At 46.9% G+C, this 24,431-nt stretch overlaps 1 protein-coding gene across 1 annotated transcript; it reads right to left on the bottom strand.

Annotated features, from left to right (window-relative positions):
• On the bottom strand, positions 1-24,297 carry LOC8036055. The gene is made up of 6 exons (XM_029971533.3): positions 24,181-24,297; positions 23,844-23,899; positions 15,697-15,895; positions 13,142-13,278; positions 8,221-8,439; positions 1-2,274 (listed from the first exon to the last, which is right to left on the bottom strand). Exons 1-6 carry the CDS (start codon positions 24,203-24,205, stop codon positions 2,197-2,199), a joined length of 714 nt encoding a protein of 237 aa, XP_029827393.2. The 5' UTR covers positions 24,206-24,297; the 3' UTR covers positions 1-2,196.
• Positions 24,298-24,431: the final 134 nt, after the last annotated feature.

Below are 24,431 nucleotides of genomic sequence, written 5' to 3'. Positions count from 1 at the left end.
TGTAAGTTTGAATGTTTTATTTCCGAAAGGGAGAGAAATAATGCTCACTCGTATCAAACGGCTTCATCTCCAAATTCAAGGTTTGTTTCAAGTGAAAAAGCTTCGACCTTGTGACATGTTAAGCTTCGACCTTTCAATATTAAGCTCTATATCCTTCTTTTTTTTATATAGTCAGGTACACACCAGGGAAGCAAAATCCCCATCCATACTTTAATAGCCCCAACGGTTCAGTCTGCTCGAGACAAGGCATCGCAAAATACATGGAAAGATTTGTCAACAAACATTTACTACATAAACACTGAAACCGAATAATTCTTACTCCTTTATATCGTGCGATACCCATTGCAAAATGTACAAACTGTGGGTGCTATGATAAAAGTATGAATTTCAGACATTTGTGTTACAAGAGGCTATGCTTAGAAAAGCAAAACAGAATGGGTATGTGCTTCTTTAAAAAGGCGTTAAAAATAATCATAAAACTTAAAAGAAGCTATGATAGAGCAAGTGTTTTTTAGAGCTTCTCACAGTCCAGTCTACTGTGGGAAAATCTGAGTCAGTTGAAGGCAATGGCAACAGATAGCTTTCAGTAGCCAAAATAAATAGGAGCTGCAGTTTGACGATCACTCTGCTTTTTTTTCCATACAATATTGGTAGACAAAACACAAAAATAAAGGTCACTATTTGCAACACAAATCCATTAGATGATACAACGCACAAACCAACTGAGAGCTTCTAAATTGGTTGCAAGCAGAAATGAAAAAACACTCCATTCAAGTATTGAGGACATGTTTGCCCCTAAAACAAGGTATTGCCCAGAATCGAACAGCTGAACTACTCAACTTGGCATAAGAGGTACTGATTATATCTGTGACCTGCCTGTTCAAAGTATGCGGTGTTTTAACATAGCAAGGAAGTCCTATAAGGTATATATATGCTCTTAAGTTAAATCTGAGGCACTTTTATTGAACATCAGTGCAAACTGAAACTGTTGGATTGCCAGCCCGTAAACTAAATACAGACTTGAAAGAAATGTATAAATTCTTAGTGCCCAGGTCTTTCAAGCAATGTTGAACAGCCAGAAAGCATAGCCAGACTTTGCACAGTTGTCGGCCTGGATGCTTGTCTTGATGCATAATGCCAGAGTCCCACTAGAGCGACAAATGGAAACAAACCACAATTACAAGCCTCAAACCGGAGTCTTTCGCAATTCGACAGGCTTTGTAGAATAAAGGAGGCTATGCTCAAACACAAGCATCATGCACGCAAGGCTATCCTTGGCAGGCTTGCAATCACTCGTGCTTACTTGTCGAGCACCGAACGACTAAACACCTGCAAAGGTACCATCGCGAGCATGCTGCATCTGTTTGTAGCTTGTCGCTGTCTTTTGTTTCTGTTTGTCGCTCTAGTCGGACTCTGGCATAACAAGCACTCTGTGCTAGGAAATATGTCTTTTGTATCGTTCCCTTGTAAAATTATAAAAGGGAACCTGTAAAACTGATTTGACAAGTGTAAATGCGGAGCTCTTAGCAAAATGTTTCTGTTCGGGCATTCGCGCAAGCAGCCTGCCAAAGCACAGTCCAGTGCCTTGTTCAATGGGTACATTAAAAATAAAAAGGTGAGCAAAACGAGCCCGCTCCTAATATTCATACTGAAGGGAAAAAAACAAAACTCACACATAAAAAAGGAATGCATTGCTTCTTCAACACAAAACAAATTTAGCAACAAATACATGAGAAAATCGTAGTTACAGGCCTCCATAAATGCAGCACTCTGTGCATTGTTAAGTCGGTATAAATAAAGCACTCCTTCACACTTCACACTTGTTGACCTCGCACCGAAATCACTTGTTTGGTTGACAAAGTCGCCACCGATGTTGCCACAACGCGCCTCCGTACACGGCGTCAATTATTTTACGCAACATTTTTTAGGCCAGCGTAGCTTCTGCTGTGCTCCGGTGCGTCTCCTTTGCACGAGAGCGGGTACAATTGACACTCGAGACAAAGCCACGTGCTCTCGTATCGGTTCGGGCAACAGCACTGCGGAAGCTGTGCTAGCTCCGACAATGTGGCACAAAATAGTTCACGCCAGGTAGTGACCGACTTGTTCACCGGAACCACGAATCTCCGTGCAGACCAAACAGAGAAGGCGTGCCACTTCTTTGGCGCCTCGCTGTCGGTGGCGACAGACCCTCCGAGGTCAACCGAAGGTCAGCTCAAACTGGAGGATCTCGTCGAACTCCGCCGCCTTTTTGTCTGCCCACTCGTCGAAAGCAGCCTGAAAAAAATGAAAATGTTCCGTGCGGTCATCTTGAGCATGCGCTTTTCTTTTGTGACCAGAAGAAATTTTCAAAAGTTTGCTGAAGTGCGACTCGCAAACGCCGCTTGGGTGAGGAAACGCACGACATCATGGGCATGCTGGCACGGTTCTGACCGAAGGTTATAATCTGCGAGTCATGATGCGCCACGGTAAGTGTACCTAACCTAGCTTAGGGCTTAAAAACGCACACTGTAAACCACGTCCTCAAAGCATAGGAACGCACACTGTGAACCACATCCTCAAAGCATAGGACTGAAGTTCCAAATGTAATGGGGTTTCCACACAAAAAATATTACCGTAATATCCCGAGTCATCGCCCACCCCCCTACCGCCTGAAATTCGTTAAAAAAGTGGGGTGGGCCATGTCTCGGTGGGTGAGCACAAACACTTGAAAAAAAGCGAAAAAAACGCCTATTTTTCTCTGCATATCTAGCGCTGATGCACAAGAGATACATCAAACTCAAAACTCGATTTAGTTTCATTGTTTTATAGAAAAAAATGCTCAAGAAAGAATATTTTACTATAGCGAAGTCCGTTGCTTGCATACCCGCTAGAAACACCGCCGATCTGCGTATAGCGCGAACGTTTGTTCCGTGAAAGAATGTCACCACTATGTTCTCCTAGTTAGTAAAAAAAAAAAAGAAAGAAAAGTCTACAAGAAAATAGAAAAACCGACCAGGCGCAACGAGCGAGTGAGCGAGCGAGCGGACCAAAGAAGCGACCAAGAGCAATGCTGGGAAAGCGGGAAAGCCGGCGGTCGCGTTGGCAAATACTTTGGCGTCGGGCCAAGTCGGGCGCCTTGTCAATTGCAAGCTCTTGCGCAACTTTCTTGTTTGGTGCGTACATACGTGCGTCCGTGCACGGCGGGCTATCAATGCACGGTTGGGGCGCTCTGCAAACGTCTGTGTAGGACGTTCCAGGCTCCAGCAAAGCTTTATTTACGCTTTGGCTTTGCCTAAAATATTGCACAACCGCAGTCGCGACGGGCGGGAAGAAGGAGCGGGTTCGCGGTGACCTTACTTCGGCGGAGACAGGCTTTGACCTAACACTCCGCGGTTACATTAACAAACTCTTATTTTGTTATCTCCATCGTTTTCTTTTCGCACGGATACACGACCACTTTGGGGTCGCTCACGAAGGAAATGCGTAAACAAAAAGAAGTGACTTTCCCTCCATCGTTTTACTTTGTCACGGACGTCCTCCAACTGTAAGGTCCGCGGCCGCGTCATTCGGGTAGGATGAGTGTTCGCGGATCGCAGAGTCCGCGCTGGGGTATTTGAAGGGATGGGCGATGACTCGGTGTTTTTTCGGAAATTGATATTGGCCCAAAAAATGGGGTGGGCGATGGCTCGGGGATGGGCGATGACTCGGGATATTACGGTAAGCTAAGTAATAAAAAAAAAATGTCTTTCACAGTGAGTTTTGCCTAAAGTAGAGCAGTCAGCCGGAGAGTTCCAGGGAAATTTTGATAGTCCCTGATTAGCCCCAAATTCGATTCAACACATAAGTTCATTACTCAGAACTACAAGATCACAAGTGGCAATACTTTCGTTTTTGGCAAAGTTACTAAATGTTTAATTTTTTTTGTCCGAGAGGCTGAAAAGCTCCACCGGAGCATTGAAAATGCGACGTCAAATGCCTTAATATGGGGGCAGAGCAGCTCTTTCTCCGACGGGCAGCAAGGAGTTTGACGGTGTGAAACGAACGCTGGGGAAGCTCGCAACAGCAAAACGAAGAACGATGCACAGAACACTGCATTTTTAGAGTGCCTGCTCGACTTGCGAGTTATACCACGCGTGACGTCGGCCCGCCAGAGAGGGCGGCAAAATTCGTGTTCGTTTTGGCATTACCTTTGTTTGCGTTTTCTCAAGAGCTATATTGAATTTAGAGATAATAAATAGCATGTCACAAAGAGTAAAGCGTGGGTACCCCGAACACGTGCTTAGTGCGGGTAGCTTTAAAAAGTCCGCAACCTTTTTGCTGTGGTATGCGTAGAAGTGGCAGTGATGGCTCAGTGGGCGGAGGCATTCACGCTCTGCTTCGATACAAACAGCATGGCATCCCCCCTCCCCCTCCAAATAGTGTCCTAACTTTGCGTGGCCTCTCCACAAGCGATCACATTGAAATCCAGAGAAGCGAGGCGATATCCTGAGGCCCACACCGGCCCCACGGCACTGCTGGTGATGATTATTTGTGGCTCTTTCCTTTGAATTGGGAGGCGAGAGATGCTGAAGCCCCTCAATGTGTTTGCATCGAGGCCCTCGGAGGCAAACCGAGGCTCAGCACCTGCTCGTGGCACATGTCTTGCACATTCGTACAACAATGGTTGGCGGTACTTCTTGCGAGAAATGCAGAGCGTGAATTTCGTCGAGCGACCTTAATCCTTTCACGGTCGAGTTTCGTTTTCAAAAAATGTGCACCAGTAGATGAGTATTCTTAGAAATGGATAGAGTACAAAAAATAAATAAATGCACAGGATTTCTTTTTTTCTTTTACTATTTCAATGGGAGCACATGCAGAGCTTGCGAGCTGTTCAAATGAAAAAAACATCAGATGGAAATGTTGAGGGTGAAAAGTTGCACCGTTTCTTTCATTTGGTTTCGTTTTGGTCCATTTGCTTCCCTATAGCTTTCGTGACATTCTGGCGGTTAGATTCCGAATTGGAGGTACACATCGCGACACTGTTAGCGCAAACACCACGTCGGCACATTTTCGCATTTTACTTCTAAATAGTATTAGCGAGCACGAAATGTTATTGCTTGCATTATAGAACTAAATGAGCTCTTTCCATAGCATAGATGACATCCCTTGGTTTCAAAAAGAGAAACAGGAAAAACCAGTGATCGCTTGTTCGCGCTAACAGTGTCGCGCTCTGTACTTTACAGAGCTTCTTCATCGGACGATAAGCTCTCAACCTGTGAACCTCTGAAAAGTATTGCACATTCCGAGAAGTATTGGACACCACCAGCAGATCAGCTGACACGCGAAGCGGCCATCTCCGGCGTATCACGTGCACGAAGCGTCCAATTTCGAAACTACAAAAAGTCCCAGCAAAGCGAAATGCAGCACTAATAAAACAACTGTAGATGCCCCAAAAGAAGTGCAGACCGGAAGTTTGTCTGCTTCTTGCACGGGGTCTGCAATGACGTCAGACAGCCGAGCTCTTATTGGCTGCTTGAAAGAAATAGTGGGCAGACCCCGAGGCATATAGCATTCAGGTCTACCCACCATCCTTTCAATCAAAGCCAATCAGAGCTCGGCATCGTTCCGACGTCACTGCAACTCCTGCGGAAGGAGCAGACGACTTGCTCTCCGCGTAACAGACAGCAGGAACTCCCGAGGTGCGTGCGGTTTCACGATTAGGCGGGAACTTTAAAACGTGTGATTGCCGCACGTGCACGTCAGCGACCCTCAAAGGGTCAAGAGGCGCCAAGTGTGCCGGCCATCTCTCGGCCGAGGGGTGAGCTAGTGTTTTCTGCCGAGCGCAACGCCATGAATGCAGCTGGCAAGACCCCATGACGCCTGTCAATGTAAAAAGAAAGGCTGACTGGAGTTTTCTCTACTTGAATTTGATACTCGGATGTAGGACTGAACCACAGATGCTCTGCAGGGGAAATACAGTTAATTCGGATTTATCCAATGAACTCTGAATTTGGATGTGCCAATGCACCCCTTTTCCCACTCCCCTCCCCCCCCTAAAAATAAAAACGAAAGACATTACTTTTGCAATAAAGTCTGATCAGCGCACAGGGTTCTTGGTCCTGGGAAAATGACACCACAGTTATCTTTCAAATATCAGACCATAGTCCAAAGAGGTGTTGCAGCTTATTTCGTCAAGGCTTATTTGGGACAACAGGCCATTGTACTTTCGGGTCACAACAAAAGCCACTGTCTTAATTTTTCCAGTTTGGGCCATACTCTTTGTACCTTAGGCTTAGAGGAAGGAAAGCTTGTGTTTTTGTAACAGTGATAGCTATGTACCATAGAGATTGCATAAAATGGGGAAGAGAGGCAGTTGAAACTTTTCTATTACGTCCTTCATCACTCCACCTCGTGCGGCTGCGGGGTAGGTCGATGGGATAGGATGGGATGAATGTGAGCTTCCTAGCGACCACCTCGAAGAGTTTATTGATTTTAAGGTGTCAACGTTTGTCAAAGTAACACTTGTGTGGAACTTTTGTCATGAGCCAAATTAGTATTGCCAATGGCAATAATACCATTGCCAATACAGCTGAAGAAATATTAATTGACACAAGTGCGCCTTATTTTTTTTTTTTTTTTCAGCATACGTTTAACTCAGAATTTCAGAGAATGGGAAACTAAAGAAAATTAAACTCCAATAAACTCCTAAATTTCAGCAAAAAGCGAACTCATGAAAACAACCTCTGAATATGGTGAAAAATAAACTTTGAAAACCCAAAATTTTACTTATATGGCACACACACACACTGTATCTTACCTCATGGGAGCACTATAATGGTGGCGGCCAAAGAACTGCTCCACGAAGTAGCACTCGGTAAAAGAGCCTGAGCAGGGCTTTCCCATTGAGGCCGCTCGCTCCTGGCCAACACCACGGCTGAACCAGGCACAACGTAGCAATCTTGCCAGACGGCCGATGTTTGCTTTTCATCACTCCGTCGTACCACGATGCACAGAGGCGGCTTTTAAAAACGCAGCGTCCACCGCCCAACCGCAATTTCAACCTCGGGCGAGCGGCCTCCACAACTTGGGCTGTTCCACTGAGTGCCACGTCGCGGAGAAGGTCTTTGGCTGACGCCAGGATAGCGCTTCCACGAAATAAGGGGCACTTTGCGCGTGCCGCATAAATTTGGCAAACGCTGCGCCTGAGACATTGTCCGATACAGTGCAGCAGTAGTGCTGCAAAGTACTGAATGCTCGTCAATATCTTGTTGAGAATGCTAGGATTTCCCAACAAATGCTATGGATCGATAGCTTTACTTTTTTATTTAAAGGGCACTAAACGGACAGACGCCCGTATTTCGGCAACTCCGGACGACTCCGTGAGGCTAATGCAAACATCCCGTGTATCGGGAAATGCTCCTTTTCGTGCTCTGAGCATATCTTAACTTCCATTTTTAATCAAAATGCATTTGGGATTAATAATGCAACATTTAAGACGACAGCAATACTTCTTTCACCGCAACCTGGCAAAGAGCGAATGCTACACCCCTTCGTGCCAATCGGAGCGAAGGAAGCGATGCACGTAACAACCTTTACCAAAGATATAGGGGTGGGAGGCCGCCGAGAGCGACACCCAAGAAGTTGGAGAGGCGGGGAAGGACTTGCTTCCCTTTTACACAGATCCTCTCCTGCCAGTACCAGACGTTGCTTCTGTGCCCCTTGCCCCCTGGAGATTAGCCAGTCACTCGAAATTCGCACAGAAGCAGCTGTCCTCCCCAGTCGCGCATCGTAAGACCAGTTGAACCCCCACCCAGAATCCTTCTCGATTAACTCGTCCCAGTTGACTCCCAATTTCTCCCCAAATGGGAATGATGCAACCAGATGACTTTCAATGGGGAGTGGTGACAACCTGCTTACCCCTCAACTGGACCCGGTTGGCCTTTCAACTGGTCCCGGCCGAACTCCAATTGGTCCCCGTCGAATCCCAGGTGGGACCAGTCGATCCCCGTTTCCGATTCCAACCGATCCCAGTTAGACATTTTCACCCAAGTCTCTCCTCTGCCCGTGGCTTCAACAGCACTGCAAGCAACTAGTTATAGTCCCGAAAGTTTCCCTTTGACGTGCCGGTCAGCTCATTGGGACTGTAGCCTTCATAGTTCTCCAAGTTAAGGCGAAAATGAGTGCAGCATGCTTATGAAGACGTGGGGAATCCCGGCGTTTCCGGCCTGGTTCCCCAATCGAGAAAACCGCGGCAGGACCAACCTTGCGCTTCTTGTCCGGCAGCTTGGAAGGCGTCGCCTTCTTGGCTTGCCTCTTGACCTTTGACGTCAACGGCTCTTCCAAGAGGTCCGTCACGGCTGCCCCATCCTCTGGATCTTCGAAGAGGTTGAGTGCTCGACGCGCCCCGCGCACCGGAGTTCGGCTGTACGTCCGACTCACGCGCCGCACAGACAGCTCGGGACTCCACACCGCGGTGCCTCTCTGTTTGGAGTGGTCGGGAAAACCGTTTACTTATTTATAGATTTTGTATACCTTCGGGGCTCCGAGGACATTGACACTGAAGCAAGGAGTGGGTTAAGAGCAAGGTTCCGTGTTTTCGGGGGGTTATTTTTTTTTCAAACTTGGGGCAGTCTTTTTTTTTTTTTTTTTTTTAAGGGGGGGGGGGGGGTAATTGTTTTCCACAGATTTGGGATTTTTCAGAGTCGATTCTTAGTGTTGGATGAAACATCTGGGTCTATCAGGGCTTGTGCTGAAGAAAATTGGACACGGGGACACTTTCAAACACTCTGGAAACACCGGGGACACTTTTCGAACACTCTGGAAACAACCTCCCGAACACTCCAAGGACAGCCCCCCAAACTCTCCCGGGACAACCTCCCGAACACTTTGGGGGCAGCCTTCTGAGCACTCCAGGGACAACCTCTCGAACACTACGGGAACCTCCCCAGAGTGTTCGGGAGGACGTCCCCGGAGTGTTTGGGAGGATGTCCCCGGAGTGTTTGAGAGGTTGTCCCAGGAGTGTGTGGGAGGACGTCCCCAGAGTGTTCGGGAGGACGTCCCCGGAGTGTTTGGGAGGGTGTCCCCGGAGTGTTTGAGAGGTTATCCCAGGAGTGTTCGGGGAGTTGTCCCCAGAGTGTACTGGAGGTTGTCCTTGGAGTGTACAGGAGGTTGTCCCCAGAGTGTTTGGGATGTTGTCCCCGGAGTGTTTGGGATAGGCCTCCTGCGCTGAAGCTTTGAACAAACTGTAGCGCCCTCATTTTGGGTAGTACAAGCTCACCCGATTGAGCCTCGCGCTACTTATGGCACATTGGTTGAGCTTTTTTTTTTTTCTGTGTGGTGCTGAAGAACGGAAAGACACCTTTAGGCACCCTAAATCGAATAGATTCAATGCCATAAGACAATCGAAAATGCCAAAATCATGCTACCACCGCTAGGGTACGCGTCTTTTATCTCTGGGTGGTGACGGGAAAACATCTGTATCGTGCCACTTTCATTTTTATTTTTTCTTTCACTTCTACTTCTGCCCGCATGAAACGGCGTCTTTTGGCTCACGCTCTCAGCGTCTTAGCTTTGATTTGTGCTTCGGGGGCGTTCGAATTTTTGTTGTTTCTTTGTATTTTTCTGTCCTCGCGTTCCGCACCAGGGCTGGTGCGCTTCTGCATGCGTGACAGTTTGAGAAGCTCAAATTTGAACTACCCAAAACAAGTTCCTTTTTGCAACGACCCCTGGGCAACGCAGGAGGCCCACGTTGTCCCCGGAAGGTTTAGAGGTTGTCCCCGGAGTGTTCGGGAGGTTGTCCTTAGAGTGTTCGGGAGGCTGTCGCCGGAGCGTTTGGGAGACAAACGCTCCGGGGAGAGCCGTAACGATAAGAAAAAGAAATGAGATAGAACGCGTGGTTCCAAAGCGAGGGGAAGCCTCGCACACAGTTAATTGGGTCCTGCTTCCGGGTCAATGCAGAATAAAGCCGTATACCAAGATTGTCTTTCTTCTCCTTATTTGAAAACAGCTCCGATTTGGGCTTTGTCAGTTTTCCCCGACTTCGATAAACAAAACCTTTGGGATCAATTTTCGGGGTTTGTCGGTATTTACTGAAAACATGGAACCCTAGTTACAAGGTACAGTAATTTCTCAATAATATGAAGAGCACGCTATACAGACAATGTTTTGGGGGACAAACTGGGTCAATACATGCACTTCTGTCATGTTAGAAAACTTACCTTATGAATGCTTTTTGGGAGCACGGAACTGTCCATATTAAAAACACAACACTGTATGCAAACCAAAAACGACAATGAATTCCAAAAATACAAAATAGTTGCCCATTAATAAAATACTAAAATACTGGCTCTATAATAAACCCAAGACTAAGAAAAGTGTAAAAAAAGGACAATCACGCATGCCTCAAACACAAGAGTAACGGTGTTTAAAACGTTCTGTATGTCGTTGTTTTTTTTATAACTTTTTTAGTCAAGTTTTCTTATAGACCGACACGCTGTTTACAAACAAGCCCTCGTTTGCCCCCACCAGGTGTGGGCACTGCGCGTGCGCAGAAACTGAATTCACGTGAAGTGAATCGCCTGCGCATGCGCAGTGCCGTTGACAGCGCCACCGCAGCTGCGTGACGTCACGGTCGCGTGTAAAGGAACCCTGACACTATCCAAATTTTTTTTTTAATTTTTTAGGAGATTTTATTATGATGTCAGAAGATTGCCCAATCAATATTTTGCTAGTGTCACATATATTTTTAATAAAGTAAAAAAACGCAACTGCTAAAAACCGAAACCACAACTGGACTGGGTGGGGAGGAAGATACAGAGAGGATAGCGTTGCCAAAAATCACGTGGCTGTGCATCATTTTCTTTTTTTTTTTTAAATTAATGTATTTGTAGTTTCTTAGAAGCCACAAATTATCAATATCATATTTTGTTTCTGTTTTTAATATTGAGTGTGTACCTTCGATGACCTATGACTTTGATTATCTTTGGTGGTTTCCCTCTACGCGTAACGCTAGAGTTTCAGAGGGAAAGCATTGGACTTGAAATGGCCTGCCCCAACTTCGAATCCCCACGTTTCAAACCTGTGGCAACGCGTTGGCGTAACACAGCTTCCGGAGGCTCGACCTTCCTTGGAGAAGCCACGGAAGGGCCGCGGTGCTGACGAACGTCGGTAGACGAGCGGCGTCTGGTTTACGCGGACGCATATGTTGCATTCTGAGCGACCCCGGGCGACGTACCGACATGACGCAACGAGGAAGCCGCCGGCACAACTGCTCAGTTGCACCGACCGCCAACGACGCGTAAATGAACGACGCAAGAAACGAGCAGAAATCGCTGAAGGACCCGTTCCACTTGGTTCAGTGTTTTCCTGCTAGGTGCCATCCATTTTGCAAAAGTCTCAAGAAGTTGAAAAAAAAATTCAACAGTGAAGTTCAAAAAGAAAAAAAGAAAAGTCGCAAAAATTGTACAACGCAAAAGCGTAACACGTGTTGTCCTCGCCAGGCTTGGCGGGGAAATTCAAAATTTCATGCCAGATTTAGCGGGAAAGACTAAGTTTCTAGGACTGGGAGACAGCTGTACAATATGTGGGCTTCCAAACTTTCCATCTCAAGGAACACCTCCCTCGACTGATGTCCAACAAACCCTTCCCTGCATTGGCAGTGATGCAGTGCAAAAGCCCAGGCCCTCTAAACAATCATTCAGGCGCTAGGGAGTGATTGGCTCATTGCTGCGCATCAGCAGGCAGTTCGGATCCAATATTTTCCGTAAACGAGAAAAACGCTTTACGTGGCTGCGGAGACTTAAGCGCGATCCAAACCAACGCTTCTTTTTGCGCCTGTAGGTCGTGCGGCTGCGGATGTGACGTATTTTCGTGATGTCGCGCCGCTTCTTCCGGGCGCGCACAAGAAAGTTGGATAATTTCAACTCCTTCTCAACGCGCACAAAAACGCGCGGTGACGTAGTAGGGCGCTCCTGTGTCCCGGCCAATCGGTGGAGGGCAAGCTAATTCCGGCTCCGCGTTTCTCGCCGTCTGGCTGCCCTCTCCACCCCCCTTTTATTCTCTTCCAACATGACAACGCGATCTCTCTCTCTCTCTCTTCCTCTCGCCGTCTGTCGCAATTGCACTTTGCTTGTGCGCTCGTGCCGAAGTTTCGCCCGTCCAAACCAAAGCGCACGGTTCTGACTCAGAAAGCGCGCCCGGAAACAGCAAAAACGTCAGGAAATGCGTCACATCTGCAGCCGCACGACCTACAGGCTCAAAAAGAAGCGTTGGTTTGGATCGCGCTTTAGGAATTTGGGAGCCCCCGGGGTTAATCTGGGGAATCCCTGGATTCCTGAAAAGCACAGTTTGAGAGCCCGTGGTTTTGTTTAAAAAGTGACCAAGTGCAAAAAAAAAACAGCTGTTCCTTAACCCTTCCACTGCGGAGAGTGTCTTTAGACGTGTCTCTGTTTTAATCTTGAAATGGGGAATGCGTCCAAAAATATGCAACGCATCTTTCAAACAAATAGAGCGCGCAGTGAAACGCGTGGCAACTTTTGCCGGAGGATGTACACATTACCAAGTATGGCCTCCAGGTGCGGCCATCTTGCTCAGTTGGAGTGCGCTTGGGTGCAGCTATAATCCAATTGAATTACCACGCACCCAAGAGCACCTCAACAGAGCAAGATGGCGGCGCCCTGAGGCCATACTTGCACACATGTATGGTGCTGCCGTCTATGGTACACGATACCAAACACGTTTACATTTATTTGGATCCGCTGGCTGGCGAAATAATTTAATTGCTTTGATACAGAATAGTTGTTCCTTTTCTCAATCAAGATGCTCGGAAGCGGTGCAGAGCGACGCGCTAACTGCGGTGCTGCTTTGGCGACGTGGCCACGATGACTCAAACACGAACACCCATACTCATGACCTACCATACAAAATCGAACGTTCATAAATGAAAATCGTCGTCTCTTCTCTGTACTCCAACACAAGAAGCAAGTAAATATTCTTTCACAACTATAAAAAAAAAAAAATATTTAGTGCAAAATTGATTTTAAAGATTTTCTTGTGAAAAAACACTTTTCAAGGCATGGTCGCACACCCAAAAATTACTCTCTAAGTGTTGAGACTCCCTCTCAGGCCTTGCATGACCATTCAACGCTTTCCTGGAGACACAAAGCAAAGGAAACTTTTTACAAACCTTGCGTTTACGGATTGGAGACTCTCCGAAAGGGGAAGATGCACCGTCCCAAGAACAACCTCCTGCCGCAGAAAACGAGGTATGCATGGGTGATGGCGTCAATCTCTCGCGCTGACGCGGCACCGTGCCAGAGGTCTCTGCACATGGGACAAGGAATACAAAGGAATCAAATGTGCAACTGGTCAGAATCTAATATTATAGTTAGTTTTAAATAACTATCGAATAAATGGCTATTAAAGACGATGCCAAACCAGCATTCAGATTTATTCGTGATTTCCAATGACGCGACATCACTCGCTGGAAGACGTACTGGCTGAGCAGGCAGTCTAGAAAACATAGTACTGTAAACAATTTTTGCAGGCTCAAATTTTTGCAAATCAGTCCAAAGCTGAAGACTGGGTTCTAGTTCGCGAATCGAAAATCAGAACTCGCGACAACCCTGAACCGAGGTGACCGTAAATTCCAGCTTATTGGATTAGTTTCTTTCGCGTATTCTAAACACTAATATTATTAATAGAACATATGTAATGACCGTGTGAGAACCTTTGCTTCCGTATTTTTCCGTTGCTAGATAACTGCTCAAGGAAGCCCAGCTTCTCGATGCAGCTTTCTAAGCGTCAACACTTTGCTCGAATTGTTTTCAGCACCTGTTTCGCGAATACCTAACCGGATTGTTTACAGCCAGGGATGGGCAGTATTTCAAATACAAATATTTGAAATACGTATTTCAAGTACTTTGTGTATTTTGCATTTATATTTAATTACAAATTGGGCAATGTATTTGACGTGTGTATCTAAATACTAAAATGTGGGTATTTTAAATACAATTGTAATTAAATACAATTTTGTGGGCGAAAATACATCCCTCAAATTTATTGTCACGACTCATTTTGCTCATCCTAAGACGTGTCCAGAGCAAGAAGAAAACTACGTTCCTGCACCGAATGCAGTGTCTCTCAATCAAGCACAAGCGTTTAGTGACTTTGTGATTCCGGTGCTAGTCCAGGGCAAGAATAGTGACGAAATCGACGTTCACAGGCAGACTGGCTAAATAAGTGCCTGTGACAACTTGTGATGCTTTCCAGCCTGATTTCCATCCATTATTTTGCCTGGAACATTCTAAATGCGCGGGTCGTCCAGATTTTCGTAACTGGTGCGAGTTGCAACAATAAAAATTTCTCTAGCTAGTGCTGCGCGTCTTGGTTGTCTCAGTTCTTTGTTGGTCTATACCAAAATGTAATCGACAAAAAAGCTGCTTGAAGCTCTGTACTTTTATCACCTAAACGTCCAAGCTGATTACATTTTTTTTTTTGTGATTATATTTTTATTACGTTACTAGAGCCTCGCACACTAACTCCCGAGTGTGCGATGCAAAATTAAAATGAGATACCCAGAAACCCGTTGCAGGTGCCCTGAAGTCACTGACGCAAATTTTGAGGAATGTATTTGGAAAAGTATTTGGAGGAGACCAAATACCTTTGGTTGTATTTGTATCTTGTAATTAAATGCTTTTTTGGAAATATAATTAGATCTGTAATTAAATACATTTCTGACGAAGTATTTTGTATTTGTATTTCGATACATAGTTGCAAGTATTTTGCCCATCCCTGTTTACAGCATATCACACACTTTCAAGCTGCAAGGTGAGCATTAGAGAACGCTTCCTCAGCATTCACTTCACACCGTCACACTTCTCGTAATCAGTTGGAAACAAGTTTCAAAGACCAAGAAATGAATCTGTGACTGCCACTGGCATCACTTAGGACACTGCCGGTAAAGACGTTTACTGCAGAACAACGGTGAGGATTGAATCTAACAAGTTCAATTATGACATGATATGTCGGTCACTATTACAGGGTGTTTCTGAGTGATATTCGAGCGTAAACATATTTTTTTAAGAAACAAACCAATAAATTGAGTGCGATGAAGCTTCTCAGAAAGGTGTTTTTGGGTGGTGCATTTAACCAACTCAAATTTTATGAGTGTAAGGAATTAGAAAAAAAATTATCTAAGCAAAAATAATTAAGTATTTTTGTTTTCTTGTGAACATGAAAAGGAAAACGGTAAAAACCATTCTGGTTCAAGCAGTTACTCACAGGTGGCACAACGTAAAGCAAAAACGTGAGAGCTTCTTTGGGATGAATGCCCAAAAGCAGATCCAGCAGATCAGCACGTCGGATACAGCAGATCTGAACGTGTGCAGTACCGTCTGCAAGTAGCAGCGTGAACCACGTGGATTGTAGCGTATCCCTCTATGGGCATAGAAAAACAGCATCGTTTAGGCTTAAGTATTTTTTTCTGAAACCTACAGTTACGAAACTTGTGTACAATAAATGCACTACCTAAAGATATTCTTGTGAAAAGTTTCAATGCACTCCGTGCACTGGTTTATTTATAGTAATTCTTTTACACCAGAATAGCGCTCACAAATACACTGTAGCTCAGTTGTGCATATCGGTGTGTTGAGAAAATTTTAAAGCAAATTGGCTATCGTGAAAGACAAATGGAAGAGTGCCCCCCTTTAAACGAGGTCAATACGTGCAGACAAGACATACCGAGATCGGCGTGGCTTGCTCCAGCAGTTGCCGCTTCGTTGCTTTGGCGCTTCGACGGAGCACGCCGTCTGCGACGTAGGAATGGGGTTGACGCAGGGTCCCTCCCTGGGCTGTCCATGCTCTCAATCACCTCCACGACGGCGTCCTCCTTTTTCTCTTTCTCTTCCGTAAGAGCTGCCGGAGACTTCTTGCAGATGCGCTGGACAAGCAGACAGTACACATGCGGAACAAGTTGAGACAAATGCACTGGACAAGCAGACGCCAAATCTGCTGGACAAGTGAACGAGATGCACTGACAGACAGACAACAAACATTTGAGCTTGGTATAACCGGTAACTGAACCAATATCTCATAGGTAACTGAACCAATATTCCATGCAATTTGGCACAAAGGGTGCAGCACTTCCATCACTGCAGTTATACTCTTAAACATTCTTAAAATGGACACAATAAGTGGTTTTCTTTATGATTACACATTGGGTTTATATTATTTTCCAGAAATTTTACTCGCATTAGAACAGATGCGACGGCCAGCAACACACAGGATTGGTTGCCGTCGCATCACTAAAAGCAGAAACTCCTTTCCTGGTTTCTAGTAAACCCTAGCCCGGTTTCTGCACGTCGAAACGCCTCGAGAACTGCGTAGCGAGTTCCGTCCCCCGGGGTTGGCTCTGACGTCGCTCAAACGGGTGACAAATGTCAATATTGCTATGACTTCATGGCATCATTGAGGGCAGAGCCGTGGTGCATGCATTGCCAATATATGTTCCTTCCTTCCGTGACTTTTTTCTGGAATGTTCAACCTAGTAATTCCGCAATCTTGATAGTGACTGACAGTCGCACATTTCCTCTGCTCCGCGTATGCTGTATCTTCGTGGTGCTTTGTAGGCTCCGACTGGACAACCCTTTAGCTCCCGACCATCGTGCCAACTGCAGACCTCGGTGTACGTTGCCAGTTTCTTTCCCTCAAACTTTTCCGCATGGACGGCCTTTTCTGCATAGACGGCATGGACTAGGCCTAGCACAACAATGGCGACGGAACACCAGCGCATCTCCCAACCGCGCTGCCGACTGTCTCCAGTCGGCACCACAGGACACCGCCTCAACCTACACACCGTCTGTGTTCTTTTACTTGCCGGCGACATCGCAACGAACCCCGGGCCGCAGCAGCCTTCCTGTGCAAGCTGCACAAAGCGGGTACAGGACAACCAGGCGGCCATCTGCTGCAACCTGTGCGACGGTTGGGTCCACCGCAGCTGTGTTTACATGTCACTGAGCGATTACCGCAAAATAGGTGAAGGAGGCGACCCACGGTTTTGCTTAGCCTGTTCGCTGCCACCGCACTGAGATGACTTGTTTAAGATGCCCGCTGCCCCCAACCCTTTATTTCCCACCGCGCCTGGCATTCCTGACACATCACCACTCCCCAAGCCGCACCATCCGTTCAAAAAGACGGTCACGTTCTGGTACACTAATTGCAGAAGTGTGAGGAACAAGTTGTCAGACCTCAAGCTTGCCTCCTCAGCCCTACCCGGCAGCACCGTCATTCTTCTCACAGAAACGTGGCTAGACGCTGGTGTTAGTGACGCCAAGCTCTTCGGCCACGCATCTTTTATTGTCCATTGTCACGACCAACCATCCCACGGCGGCGACATACCCATCCTCCATGTCATGCCCTCCAGCCTCCCGGCAGTCAGGAGGCATGACATGGAGCACCCAGAGTTGGAGACTGTCTTTCTTGAACTGGTGCCACCCAAAGGGCAGCTCTCTCCTAATCCTTGCTTATTGCCCCTCGTTCACCAAAGCTACCGTCTACAAGCTTCTCGACAAATCGCTACCAAAGCACTGGCAAAGCCTTGTCATGAAGTGCTCATGTTTGGTGACTTCAGCAGCCATATTGACTGGTGGGGTTCCAATACTCCCATCGCTTCTGATGTGACTGATGAAACTCTCCTGGGCCTGGTGTCGACATTAGGTCTTTTGCAGATCTGCCACTCTCCCACCTGCATCTCACCCTCCAGATTCTTCGATCTTCTGTTTGTGTCCCATCCGACCCAAAGCCATGGTGACCACCCAGCTATCGAACTAACATACACCATGGCTCTTCCCCGCAAGGGTTACTTTGCTCATGCAGTATGGAGGTTCCACCGGACTGATAAAGGGCACATGGCTAGGTTGGCTCACCTCACCCCGTGGTACATGACCACTATGGTTGACCACTGCCTGTGAAACATGGACTTTTGGTGCGACTTGCTATGTGAAATCCAGAAGGAGTGTGTACCGTGTGTTGTTTCCCACAGGGGAGCATGTCTGTGCTGCTCAAAAATGCGGGCCTTTTTGAGCGTGCGGTTGTCTGCAGTGCGCTAAGAAACTCTTGCAAGTGAAGGCACTACAGCGCTCCTTGAAGGCCGACCTAGATGATGCTGAAACTGCATTTGCCAACGCCATTGCTTTCTGAGAGCGGAAAGAACCTAGAATTTTTTGGTAGTAATGCAAAACTATTGATAAATGGACTATCGATACAATCAATAGTTTTGCCAAAACTCTCGATAATGTGGCAGAACTATCGATAATGTTGCAGAACAATCAATAGTAGGCTATAGATAGTACTATCAACAGTTTTTTTTACTATCGCTAGTCAGATTTCTAGCGATTATCGATACTATCGATAGTACTATTAATAGTTTTGCACCACTATTTTCTGGTCCTACATCAGCGAGTGACAAAATATGCGACAGTATCCGACCTTCACCTCCAATGGCAGGATAGACTCATCACCTAGGGAGATTGCCGACATGTTTGGCAGCCAGTTCGCTTCAGTATTTACACCTGCTCCTTCTTCCTTACCTCCCCGCCATGGCTCATATATTAACTTGCTGTCTAACCCTAATGTCCGCTCATCCCTCTCTTTCACTTCCTTAGACCTCGAGGAGGCCCTTAACTGCATGAATCCTTCCTCTTCCATTGGCCCCAACAATATCCCTCCCATCTTCCTGTGTTACGGGAAGGTTACGAAATAAACAGGCAGGAATTCGCTATGAACTCCTGTGTTACAGGAAAGGATACCGCAGATTGCGGACGCAGCAGATTCGCATTTCATGGTGCGGAGGGCCCGCGGAAACTAGAGTTCCTGTATATAGCTACCTACAGTAGCAGAGTTGCGCATTCAGCCTCGGCGGGTGGCTGTAGCGCCGGCTTTCCCGCACGCCCTGGATGCTTTGCTCCTCACGTGACTAAGTTTGGCGAATAGCGGCGCCGCGTGCACCGCCGCGCATGGAAAACAGGAGAGGAGGAAAAGGAGGCGGAAAGCAGGGGAACATATGCCGGGGCGCGAGAAACGTCGGCGGAGCGACCGTAAAGGTGGCTTTCTCGCACGGCGCCGGATGCTTTGCTCCTCACGTGATGGATCTCGGCGAATAGCAGCGTAGCGGCGCGGGGAAAACAAATGTGTAACTCTGCTCACCCTTCGGGGGAGCATATCGAGGAACTCCAGCAGAAACCCACCGATAACTTGCATCTCATGGGAATGAATACCGCAAATCGCGGACGCAGCAGATTCAAGTTTTATGGTGCAATAAACATGTGGAAACCCACTACAAACTTGCCTGTCACGGGAGCCAATATTGCGCGCGCAGACAAAAACGCAATATCCGCTATGAACTTATGTCACGGTAACGGATTACGCAAATTGCGGACGCACCAGATTCACATTTCACGGTGCAACATACACGCGGGAACAACTCGCGTGTTACGGGAGCCGATACCGCGTGCGCAGATCGCAGACAAAAACGCAAAAACCCGCTTGTCAGACGAGCCGCTACAGCAAATGGCGCAATTTATGCAATTTCCGGCGGACATCGTGTGACGTCTGATGGGAATCGGGGGGTGGGCGATGTTTCGGAATTTTTATATCAGATATTTAACCAGAAAAACGGGATGGGCAATCTTTCAGAGGCGGGCGTTCTCTCTGAACTTTATGGTAAATACCTGTTAACACTTGTGCTTGATCGAAGTGCTAGATTCGCGCTGTTGGACCGCGTCTTGCTAAGCGCTTTGGAACCAATCTTTTACGATTGCAACTCGATGCTGACGTCACACTCGGCAAAGGAAGGTCGGATAGGCATTGCATAGTTCCCACAAACTGTTCTAGCTCGACAGTGTTGACATACCGTTGTGTCGGAATAAAGAAGGTACAGTCGCCGGCCAATTATTCGGACTTCGCAGGGACCGAAAAAACGTCCAAATAATAGAGCAGTCCGAAAAATCTGCAGATTAAAAAACTTGCCTTTATTATTTCCAAGTGGGCTTAAAAAAGCCGTAAATAGTGCCTTGCTTCAGGTTACGCCTCCGTTTGCGTTCGGCAACTTTCTGTTAGCTTGAGAATCGTTGCCTTCTTTTCTAGTGTTATGGTCGAGTACTTTCTGCGCTTCTTAACGACACATCGCGGCGGCAGAACAGTTCGGCCATGACGTCCAAGCCAGCGTTGTCTGAACGAGATGAGAGGTGCAAATCCAGGACTGCAACATTGCGACTGGCGACGCGAAAGTGGGGCGGATGTGGCGGATGCGCGAAGAGATGGAAGGAAACAAAGCAAAATTATAATTATGATGATGATGATGACGTGCAGCTAAATGAAAAAGAAAAGAACTAGCATAGCGTCACCTAGCAATAGGACTCGGGAGTACTCAAGTAGCGCTGCAAAACCAAGCCAATCCATTTGCAGCCAACACAGAATTCAAAATGGTCGCTTCTCGGTGGTGTTTCCCGCTGATCTCTCGCAATGATTTTGTCCGAATAATTGAACTTTCGGACTTCAAGCTGTCCGAAACATTGGTCATGAATATACACTATTTCTATGGGGTAAGTCACGGTTCCGCCTTTAGGTCCGAAATATCGAACAAGTCCGAATTATCGGAGTCCAAAAAAACAGTCGGCGACTGTATACTAATAACAAAGTGTACATGCCATGTTGCGAAGGTAATCTATTCGGCATTAATTTGAGCTCGATATCACACAAAACAAAGAGATCAAATCAATGAAAGCCCCTTTTCGACGACAGCATTCGTCACCGCTGGCTTAGAAAACAAAGGGAAGAGATTAACCTCTTAATCTAAAATTAAGGTCAGCAATTAAACTATTCAGATGGGAAGGGTCCACAAGGGTGGCGCGGGTATGTTCCATTCAGCAAGCCAGTCGGTCCTGGGCGGACTGTCTTGGCCCGGGACCGTCAGAGCAGGTCGGAGTGCCTCGCTAGGCCTATATTCTGCCAAACTCGCCGAGCTAGCCGGGTTAACAAGGGCTGATCAAACGCCATTTAAGCCAAACACGTTTTAGATAATGGGCATGTTTTACCGAAGCTCGGTTTAGAGAAACGCCGTATATAGAAAAGGAGAGGCTGTTTAAAAGTTTAAAAAAGGCTTTCCTACTCTGCACATGTATTGTTTTATCGCACATTAACCCACCTTCCCCCTGCATTTACGCCGCTTCGTGGTGGCTCATTACAAAAATGTACACTCACCTGACCCATCTGTACACGTCGCTTTGCGGCGGACAATTTCACTGAAAGGAGGCTCATCGCCATTCTCTCTAAACTGGGTTTCTCTATAAAGGGATTCAATAAACGTGGGTCGGTAAAACATAGTTCGCTAAAACTAGCTTCTCTAAACCATGTGCCTCCGGCGGTCACTTCTTTGGTGGGATCCTCGCCATTGTGGCTTTTCCCGGATGTCTGTGGATCCAGCATTCATGTCCACCGTGGTTGGTTTCAAGTAGTTCATTCTTTTTTCTTGCTGCTTGAAGTCGGGACGCGCAAGAAGAGCACATAGAAATATAAATGTCTGTGGGATATCACGACCAAGTAACTGAGCGACACTGTCGGCGATGTTGATCTGATTGTGAAGAAGTGCAAAAGACAGCTCCGGAGCTGTCGTAGGATTTCATTGTAACCTGTGCAAGACCTGCAAAAATTTCGTTTTATGAATACGAATTTGTTTTTACGTTCTGTCGTACGCACACTTTTGGTGTAAGATAGTTTCGTGAATGTGACCTCAGTTCAGCCAGGAAGGTCCAGTCACCAGACTACATGCTTGGAGGGCTCCTTCTCTCGTCTATGCAAGAGCTCCACATCTTGGGTGGCATCATTGCCGCCATAACTCGATTTCAGCCGTCCCGTGGCTAGGGTGGTGGGCAGGTCTTGCAGTGTAATGGGCTTCGCTACCAGGTTTTTCCGGCGTTTCGGACGGGAGACTCTGAAGAATTGTACTTTAACAGGGTAGCTTGCTGGGCTGGTTGGTTGAACGACATAGTGAAAAACAGTGCATAAAAGACAGGACACAAAACAGAAGACAGACAAAGGACATACGCTGACTAACAACCGAAGGTTTACTGGAACTTCCACGTGCGCTCAGTGGAATGCGCAAGTACATGCTCCTTTTTTTCTTTCAACAGATATAAATGTGAAGAAAAAAAAAAGAAAAAGAAAATTTGAAAAAAGATTGAGAGATAGGACCTCATTCGGGCCTAAGGTTTTCTTGTGCCGCTGTAGATTCTTTTCTTACAATCATTTTTCAATTTTTTTTTTTTTTTCTTTATACACATTTATCTTCATCAAAAGAAAAAGAAGAGCATGTACTTGTTAGTCAGTGTATGTCCTGTGTCTGTCTTCTACTTTGTGTCCAGTATATTATGCACTGTTTTTGACTATGACTCTCAAAACACTGTTCACGGCTCTGGTGCTCTCGATTAGAGTACTGATCTTGCACCTGGAGCCCTCACCAGATACACCTCACTGAGCGCCTAGAGAGCGTGCAGCACCGCGCGACTCGAACCTTGGCCCACCACAACTATTCCTCAGACTGCAACGAACGCCTGCGGTCCCTTCGCTGGCACCACCGGAGCCATCATGTCCAACTAGTCACTGTTGGCCCCTCGCTGGTTGGCTCCTACCTAGCCTCGGTCCCCAGATCTCTGGCCAAAGATGCTGTCCTATTCCTCTCCTCGCCCGTACCTGGCGACGTGATGCTTCTGTTCCCCTACGTGGTGACAGCGTACCTTCCTTTGCTGGAGCAGACGCTCTCGCGCCTGCCTGGGGCTGGGAACAAACTCCGCGACTTCAGCAGGAGCTTGTCGCGTGCCCTAGAGCTCAGTAAGTTTTGTATAACCCCAGCCATTTCTCCCTCCACTTCATTTCATTGATGATCACTATCATATCAGATGTTAACACACACCCGAGGAGGCAGCCAATACTTAGCAATGTTATTCAATTGCCTCAGCTACGGAACTGCTCATAGACGCCGCTTGCACGAACAGTACCCCCCTCACTCGCCATGACTCGCCTCCCGTCGCTCAACGTGCTGAACGGCTGCTATTGTAACTGCAGTGTATTCTATGGAATACATACGCTTTGAAGCACAGCGTCTAGATGGTGTTTCAGCTCTGCTCTATGGAACGCACAGTTATGGAACGAAAATCTAGATGGCACCTCGAACGACGGAAGTGAACTGAAGTGATTGAGGGGGGTACTACCCCCCACAAGAGTTCCCCACAAGAGTTCCACAACTGAGGTAATCTAGTAATGTAGGCACTTGGTTGTACAAGCTTCTGCCTTTTGGCTACCTCAGGCATTCGGCTGCGGAGAGCAAGTCATCTGCTTCTCGCGCAGAGGTTGCGGTGACGTCAGAATGACGGCAAGCTTAGATTGGTTCTGATTAAAAGGATAGTGGGTAGACCTCAATGCTATATGCCCTAAGGTCTACCCACTATTTTTTTCAATCAACCGATAAGAGCTCGGCATCCTGACATCATCGCGACCCCTGAGCAAGAAGCAGGCGAAAATGCGCTCCGTATAAACAGGTTGATCACATTTATGCCTGCAGCGATAGTATCACCTTTATGCATGCATTTACGGGCCCCAGGTTGGGTACACAAGCCCTGGTGCATTTATGGGCAGCATTGCCTTTTGTGGCCCTGTATGCCTGGGTATAACCCCCCCCCCCCCCCCCCTTTCTGAGTACAAATAAAGTATTATTATTAGTATTAGAGTGATAGTGTATGCTCGCTTGTGGCGAAAAAAAGAAAAAGGAGGATAGAAGCCTCAAGCATTGTGGCATCATCAACACGATACAAAAAGCTCCACGAAACACTACGTACCGATTTCGCAGAGGTGTTCTCGATGCTTCGGAGGACTTCCTTGGCAAGCCGCTTCACTGCAACGAAAGGCGTCCTTTCAACAGTCACGCCGTGCATACACACGGAAAATCGGGCTTCTCCGACATGCGTGGATATCGAAATTAAAGCTTCGCGTTACTTTTGAGTGGGAACCGTTAGCGCCAGAACGCCACTCACTATGAAGATGACGCTCGCTCAACGGTGGTGATGTGTCAGCCATACCGGCTGGTGACATGATGAGACATGACGCTCATCCTATGCCGGGCGTGACACAACAACTCGTCGAATGAAATACGTACAGATAAACAAGTGAACGTACCCTTTTCAGCGTTCTTTTTAGCCATGATCGGTAGCCCGCCGATAAAAGAGCGCGGAGACGCCTGGAGACGCCAGAGACGAATTTTTGCGCCAGCCAGTACACTCTCGAAACCAGCAAACAGTCAAAAGCGTTTGTAAATTGTGTACGTCTTCAAGAAGCTTACATACACCACGATTTCGTCACTCACGCAACGTTTTGTATTGTGTATTAATGTAATGTATTAATGTAATGTATTAAATTATGAATAAATT

Source organism: Ixodes scapularis, unplaced genomic scaffold (assembly GCF_016920785.2).
Source record: "Ixodes scapularis isolate PalLabHiFi unplaced genomic scaffold, ASM1692078v2 PGA_scaffold10__122_contigs__length_95168666, whole genome shotgun sequence".
Taxonomy (NCBI): domain Eukaryota; kingdom Metazoa; phylum Arthropoda; class Arachnida; order Ixodida; family Ixodidae; genus Ixodes; species Ixodes scapularis.
Note: the sequence above shows the minus strand (reverse complement) of the source record. Positions and strands in the feature narration are given on the sequence as shown.